At 48.6% G+C, this 8,198-nt stretch overlaps 1 protein-coding gene across 1 annotated transcript in view; it reads left to right on the top strand.

The window, feature by feature from the left end:
- The window catches only part of Adamts8 (ADAM metallopeptidase with thrombospondin type 1 motif, 8), a gene marked incomplete at its 5' end in the record, with an annotated part of 20,523 nt that continues 12,325 nt past the window's right edge, over positions 1-8,198 (top strand). Inside the window, one exon of the mRNA XM_013009454.1 lies at positions 1-606. Within this exon, the coding sequence (XP_012864908.1) occupies positions 1-606 (606 nt within the window). The remainder of the gene's footprint in view (positions 607-8,198) is intronic.

Genomic DNA, 8,198 nt, shown 5'->3' with positions numbered 1-8,198 from the left:
CGCGCCGGCGAGCTCGTGCTCCACCTGTCCGCCTTCGGCGCGGGCTTCGAGCTGCGCCTGGCGCCCGACGCCAGCTTCCTGGCTCCCGAGTTCAAGGTGGAGCTCGTCGGGGGCTCGGGCGGGGAGGCCGGGGCCGAGCCGGGACTGCGCGGCTGCTTCTTCTCGGGCACCGTGAACGGGGAGCCCGAGTCGCTGGCCGCCGTCAGCCTGTGTCGCGGGCTGAGCGGCTCCTTCTTGGTGGCCGGCGAGGAGTTCGCCATCCACCCGCGGGGCACCGGGGACTCCCTGGACCAGCCGCACGTCCTGCAGCGCTGGGGGCTCGCGGGGCGCCGCGGGGATCCCGAGCTCGCCCCGGACCAAGCCCTTCCCCTCCCTCGAGGACCCGAGTGGGAGGTGGCGAGGGGGAAGGAACAGAGTCAGGAGACGGGAGACGGGGACCCCGAGGACGGAGAGGAGCAGCGCGCAGAGGCCGGAGGCGCCGGGGATCTGCCGCCACCCTTGCGAAGCACCAGTAGGACCAAGCGCTTCGTGTCCGAGGCGCGCTTCGTGGAAACCCTGCTGGTGGCCGACGCGTCCATGGCTTCCTTCTATGGGGCCGATCTGCAGGTAGGATTCGAAAGCCTTCCCCGGGCAGACTGTCTGATGGCCCCTCGACGCGCCTCCCAGCCCCTACCTCTCCATTCTTCCTTCCCCAGTCCCTCGGAGGAAAACCCCTCGCTCTCCCCAGCCTACTGCCAAGCTGACGTCCCTCTCTGTCTTCACTTCTGTTCTGCCGTCCTCATTCTCCAACACTCGCCCCAAATCCCTTCCAGTTTTTAGAAGGGAGCCTGTTTCTCTCATCCCCGATCTCTCATAGCACATGACTAAGGAGCTGAATGTGAGTTGGAGCATATCCCACTAAGCACCTGCCTCTCCCAACAGAGATAAAAATTGAACATTCTGGAAGAGTAACGCGCGCGTGCGCGCGCGCGCGCACACACACACACACACACACACACACACACACACACACACACTTCCCCCACGCAGGCTACTGCCTCCTGATCTGAGAGACTTCCAGGGAAAGGCAACTGAGCTGGAAAGAAGTGTGGGTTTGACTCCTTTGGGCACAGAACTAAGGTTGCACTAAGTAGAAGACATTGTCTGGAGGGAACTGAACCCGGAAAGGGGCTGCTTAACTTCTGTGTGCCCAGCTGGTTCTGATCAAGGGGGCATAGACTACCTTGCCAACCTGGCTCTCAGCCCCAGAAGAACTTGGCAGTGCCAGCATCCAGCCCAAGAAAGGAAGGGAACAGAATTTCTGCCTCGGGGCTCAACCTGGATATCTGAAGTATCATGAAAAAGGGAGAGAGGGTAGGTGAGGATGAACCTGTACCGTTTAATATCTCTTGAGGAGCCTGAGCTGGACTCCATCCACCCCGCTGAGCCAAGACTCAGCTTTCAATTCGCTAGGATAGAACAACTGAGCCCAAGAGATTGCTACTGTAGCTGGACTATTTCTAAGTAGATGCAAAAAATGGTAGTGATTTGGCAAGAAGTCTCAATACTTCTCTTCAATGACTGGACAAAGATCTTCCCAAAAGGAAAACGGATGCAAGTTCAAGGAGAGAGCTTTATTTTCTCTTCCTCAATTCTTTCTTTCTAGAGAGCTAGAGATATACAAGCTAGACAACTGACCTGCTTAGAGGTCACTGTTTCCTGAAACAGAGATTTTGGCACCACAAGAGCTCAGTTAATTTTTGAAGTGATAGCATCCTTGGCCAGGAACCTCATTCTAGGCTTGGGCTTGCACTGTTGAGTGTGGTAAGGGCATCAGCATCATCTTTGCAGAACATGTCATACCAAAGGCAAAAAGCCTGATCTCTCCACCTTCTTTGACTGGGAATGGAAGCTTCATGAGAAACAGATGGAGAAGCATGTGGGAGAGAGGTCTATCTCATTGTTCCTCCGCTATTGCCTGCTCTCCGGCTTCCTTTTGTGATATTGGCTTTTCCCAGAGCATGGCAAGGCAACTCTGAGCTATCAGGGCAGTTAGACAGCGGAGGTATGGGTATACTTTGATCTCCTATTTGCTTCTCTGCCCTACTCTGTGATCAGAAAGAGGCAACAGCTGACTCCATTTCCCCAGAAAAGTGCTAGAGAGAAGAAGGTGCAGGAGAAGGGTGAGCAAAGATTTCATTATTAGGACCTTATTAGAACCACCATACCTGACTCCAGGAGGCTCCTCCACAAAGAAGTTATGATACATTCATTGCAAACCCAGAGATGAAAACTGTGTTTCTCCTGTATAGAACAGTTTCTGGCATCTGCCTATGAACCAAGAGGTAGAAAAGCCAGCAAAGAATGTAGGGAAGTGTCAGGACAAGTCAACTTTTCAAGCTTCAGAGCCAGCACGTCCTTTCTAACATCTCACTCTGCCAGCTCATCACCTGCACACTGGAGACACCAAGGATTTCCCCCGGGGACACCCTTGGCATCTCTAGACATCCCAGCTGTCCACTGGCAGCCATGTACCGGATCCAAGGCTCCAGGATTCCCAAGCCACTGAAATAGGACAGATGGTTTCTGTGCGTTATATGATTCACTTCTTGAGATCCAGGCTTGCTGCTCCATGGTCGACTTCTATTCTCATGGAACAGCTAGTTAGTTGGACAGCCTGGTTCATGCTTGTCCCATCCACTCCCCCTCCATATAGACAGGTTTCTGGACCGTACACTGCCACCACCCAACTGGGCAACTTGGAAAGAGAGGACATCAGAACAGGTACCAGACATATGAGATGCCTCTGTTCTTTCCCCAGAAGGTCTACTCTTCACTCAACTGGACCATTTTGAATTCCTCCCCTTTGGTCTCATTTTGTCCCAGCCCATCTTCACCCCTGTTTATTCCTAGTTGGATAAAGGAGCAGCTGAGGCACAGCTATTTCTATGATTATTCACTGGCCCTCGGACCAGCCACTGAGATTCTCAGCTCCAGTCCCCTGGGCTCCCTAAAATGGGTCCATGAGTTCAACAGAGAAAAGAGTGACAATCAAATCCTGGTGCCCCAAGATCTGGCCAGCTCCTTCCATGTAACTTGCAAAGAGTCTCCTGGGGATTTCATTCACACAGATGGAAGGTACTCTGGGGTATCTTAAACTAATCCGGGAAGGAGGTAATGATAACAATAAGAGACTAACCATCTAAGAAGTAGCAAGTCACCTGGACCAGGTAACTATCTGTGAGATGGCTTCATGATGATCCCATCTGCTGGAAGGCGCAGACATTCTCTGAGAATGTTCAATGCACAGAATAGGTTTACTCGCATGAAATCAATGGAAATGCCTGAGAGGGAAGCAGAGGGAAAACACACGTGGCTTCCCCAGCTAAGTAAGTGATGGGCTGTACTTGCAACCCAACACTGAGTCCAACATTCTTTGCTATTGTACCATGCTGTATCTTTGCACAGGGAGGATCTGTGCAAAGGATCTCTTGCATTTGTCTATGTTGTGGGATAGGTCCTATGTGGGCATATCCAAACTGCCCAACCAAAGTGTGAAGCCCTATTCTTGGAAGAAACTATCTTTGCCTTCAAAGCTGCAAGAAAGAATTAGCTATGCTTGAGGCTGGTGTCACTGCTAAGTAACAGTGAAGTTTTCCAGAACTCTATACAATTGAGTTCACTTAATCCCTTGACAAAAGAGGCCTCTGCCTTCTACCTTCTTATCTGGTGTCACAGTGAAGGAGTTCAGACAAAGGGGGCTTTTCTGAAAGGAGGGACCACCTTGGAAGAGTCTATCAACTCTGTCTACATCTTGCTTCTGCTAATCGTCCTCTAAGTGAACCTGGCGCAGGACAGAATGTCAGGCTGAACAGTTCCCCAGGTTTGGTTTCTTCCCGATATCTCGGAAGTAAGCAGAGCTTTTAATCTTCTTACCACAGAGAGTCAAGGAGTGGAGCTCATCTTCCCCAAAGCAGAATGGAGCATTCCCAGATGTCAGGCTCCTGGGGGCTCATTTCAGGGAACAGCTATCACAGCCATTTCATTTCCTTCTTACCTCTGTCCTCCGGGATAAATATCATTTACATACTTTATGACTACAGTGATCTCATAGGCTGGTGCTTCCAGTATTGTCCCAGTTCATGACTATTGCAGCATAATTATTAATGGTCATTTTTCAAGGCCAAGAGTGTCCTGGTTCGGATGATAAACAGATATAGGCCTCGCTAGTTGTATAGTTGTGGTAAAAGACAAGGTTACATGTACATTTGTTCTGCTCATCTTACAAGCAAATGAATGAGGCTTTCCCATCCTTTGTGTCTCCCACAGTCAGTATGACCAAAGACGTTGAGTATTCCCAAAGAAAACATCCAAACATCCAGAGGTAGAATGCCAGGGGCATAGACAATGCCAGGGGCAGCCTTGCTTGCATGCTTTGGGTTTGTTTTGGCTCAACTTCACAGATGTAGCAACAAAGATGGGAGATAGCGTGATGACCAGAAACATAGACTTTGAAGTGAAACAGGCGAAAGAGAGAGGGGGGGGTTACCTATCTCTTTGTACCTCAGCTTCTTCACCAGCAAAATAGAATTTACACTCATGTTCAAGCATTGTGTTGAAGATTTAAGCAGAGTATGGAAAGCATCTGACTTAGTGCCTGGTACAGAGTAAGCAGCTTTTCACTGCATTTACCTTTGGTAACCCATTTGTTAGAATGGATGGGTTTTATGTGGCCAAACTGAAATGTCAGCTATTGCTTTTTAGCCTTGCCATCCTATTTAGCTGAGAGAACTTTTTGGTGGTGGTGGTTGTGGGGCTTGAACTTGGGGCTTGGGTGCTATCTCTAAGCTCTTTTGCTCAAGACTAGCACTCTACCACTTTGAGCCACAGCTCCACTTCTGGTTTTTGAGTGGTTAATTGGAAATAAAAGTCTCATGGGGACTTTTCTGCCTGGGCTGGCTTCAGATCACGATCCTCAGATCGCAGCTTCCTGAGTAGCTGGGATTACAGATGTGAGCCACTGGGGCCTGGCAAGACCTTCTTTTTAATTTTTCCCTGTTTCAAATGTTTAAGGCTGACTTCTTGTAGTTTTATATGTGTGTGCATCGGAGAGGTGGTATTGCTCTTTGTTGTGTGGAGAACCAGGCAAGGTAAACTATTGCCTAGTCGCTCTGGCTCTTTCCTCCTCTCACTTCTGACTTGTTCCTTTGCTTCTGGCTCCAACTTCTTCCTGTCACTGTCCCAAGATCTAAAGCAATTCCAAAAAGAGTCGGGGCACCCAGAGCTTGACTCATTGCCTTCTGGCTAGGGTGAAGCCTCTGGAAATGTGCTTGGCCTAGGCTTGGCCTCCCAAGATTTCCCAAGATAGACTTTGGGTAACATAGGAGCAGCAGGAGTACCTTGGAGGGAATTCTTGTTCATAGCTCAAATAATCAAAGGGCTACCTGCTGCCAGCTTGCTGGGCCTGTTTCTCTATTCCAGGGTATACCAACATAGGAAGAGATCCCCTAAAGAAAATGCCACCTTTTCCTAATGAAAGTTAAGGACTTGAGATCCCAAAAGCAGGGTTTCTTGATCACCCTTGGTGGTGCAGATACTGGGTTCCCACCAAAACTAATGTTTTTAGGGGTTGCCTATGGTGTTGGGGTTCCATTCACATTCTGGAGAATCTGTGCTTGTATAGTGAGTAGAGAAGTAAAAAAAACAGGTACCAAATGGTGGAGCAAGCCATCTGACCTTTTCCTTACCTAGCTCCTGACCTACTGTCTGGATGACTGCAAGCCCAGGGAATGGGTAGAGAAGTCAGGGTTTAGAAGACTCAAGTTCACAAGCTGGCATAGTTCCTGGTCCTCCCACTGGGGAACTGCGCATCACTCCTATATTTCTATCTTTCAGAAGAGCTAACTAGGAGCAGGAGAGGGTGAAGATAGGAGAGCTTCTGATCAAGACTACTAGAAATAAGGGAGATCAACTGTAGTGAGGTGCTGAAAACAACATGGGACCACAGAATGCTGGTAGCTCTCATGACACAAATTATCTCCTGAGATAGTTGGTGGCCAAGAAAAAAATCAGATGTCTTCATGTCTAATAATCACCTTTAAGCAAAATGCCTGTGTGGCCAGCTTAGCCTGATGGCTGTGCAAGATCTAGAGATAATCATTTGAGTTCCCTAAACTGTGGCTGGAGGCAGCCTTAGTACTGGAAACTCCTAAGGTTAGGCTATCTCAGTCTGGCTTTTATGTAGCAATTTATACCAGTTCTCTTTGCTTTCCCCTGAGTGACTATCACCTGGTCTGTCACTCAGCCTCAGTCTAACCTGGTTAATGTGGGCCCATAGACCATTCTCAACCTCAAGTCTTCACTGGCATCTTTTGGTTTCATATAGTCTTTGAAAAGACTTCATTCATCCCAATTTTCAGATTGTGGAATTGGGCCTCAACAGGAAAAAGTCAAGTCCTGTGAGAATAGGGTTGGTTGTTCAGCTTGTAGGCTCACAGATAAGCCAGGGGATGTCAGACCTAGCCCTTCCTAGACAGACCAGAAGACTCTAGCCTATGGAAACAGTTTTTTTTTTTTTTTTAAATCCTAGCCAGGAATTTGCCTCCCAAGCTACTGTTCCTCAGGGCTCACCCCTAGTTGCATAATGATGGGATTGCTTTTGTTCCTCTCAGGAATCCAACTCTAGGAGCAAATGCCAGGTTTCAGCTGTGCTGATAAGAGGTTTACATCAACCTAAACATGGCTGGAGTTCATGATGTACCGAGTAACCTGCGCTTAGTAACCCTACAACTCCTGTTTATAAGACTAACAAAATACCTGGCTTATTGCCTTAGAGATAAACAAACGGGTCCCATTCACAAATAATGGAACTCATCTGGAACTCCCACACAGGGCCTCCTCCAGTGGAATGTCCCCCACCCCCAGCCTTTCCTTTCCTTCCACTCCCACCTTCCAGACTACAGGAAGACAGAAGCCTAAGGAGGTGGTACCCCAGGGAGCAGAGGCAGAAGGGAATAAACAGCAGCTCAGCTAGCCATGTTGTAGGCTCAAGGCTAGCCTGTGTCTGCTCCTTTGTGTTTGCCTCTGTAAAAGAATCCAAGAAGGCAGTTTCATGAGGACCCAAGGCAGGAGTGTGAGCTCCCATCTGGCCTCCCGTCAAGGCCTTGGAATCTGTCAGGGGAGCAGTTGGCAGCCTAAGAAAAGGACAGAGGCCAAACAGTGATGTAGGCTCCTTTAGCAGGCCTGGATCGAACTAAAAGCAGGTGAGACCATAAGCATATGGATCTTATTAGACCTGTTATACTCCCAAGCCCCAGGCAGAAGGGAATTAAACCCTTTGGGGCTATCCGGGAAACCAAACTTTGGAGGAGCTGATGAGAAGAATGCAGACCTCAAGTAGACACTTGGCCTGGCATCCTGGCTTTAAGAACAGTATGATGTTTGACCAGTTACTGAACTTGCATGACCCTCCAGTTCCTCCTTGATGAAACAGGGAGTGCAATGCCTGCTTCATAGGGTTATTGCAAGAATTTAATGATGTGTCAAATATGGCCAGTAGCTGGTACAGAATAGCTATTGCTAAGAATGATTATGAGTGAAATCATATGTGAAATTTTCAGGGTTAACAGTTCCCATGCTGAAAAAATAACAGCTACCCCAGCAGACATATCAGGAGCAGGAAAGACTCTAAAAGAATACTCTTCTAGCCTGAAGCATTCAGAACACTACTTCTGGGTTCAGGTTGGGCAAGGAAGGGGTGGTGAGCAGGAAGACAAATGGTGTCCAATTAAGGCAGAACTAACCCATGTAGCCCAAAAGAACTTTTGTCTGGATCCAATATAGTAGCCACAAGCCATATATGGCTATTGGTGGCCAGTGTGGTGGAAACATTGTCTATTCTAATTCTTTTGGATTTGAATTAATTAGAATTCAGTTAGCCACGTGTAGCTGGTCTGGATGTCAAATATACAAGCTTTACAGGCAGCCAGATCTGGGTTCCAATGCTCACAATATACTCTTTAGCTTTGTGATCCTGGGCCAGTTGGTGAGCTTTGGGTTTCTTCTCTGGGAAATGAAGGGAAATAATATCAAGCCCCTGAGAGGCTTTTTGTTTGTTTGTTTGTTTGTTGGGGGGGGGTCCGGTCATGGGGCCTGAACTCTGGGCCTGGGCTCTGTCCCTCAGCTCTTCAGCTCAAGGCTAGCGCTCTACCACTTGAGCC

This window comes from Dipodomys ordii, unplaced genomic scaffold (genome assembly GCF_000151885.1).
Source record: "Dipodomys ordii isolate 6190 unplaced genomic scaffold, Dord_2.0 Scaffold10, whole genome shotgun sequence".
NCBI classification, from domain to species: Eukaryota; Metazoa; Chordata; class Mammalia; order Rodentia; family Heteromyidae; genus Dipodomys; species Dipodomys ordii.
The sequence above is the reverse complement of the archived record's forward strand: the minus strand, read 5'-3'. Positions and strand labels throughout refer to the sequence as shown.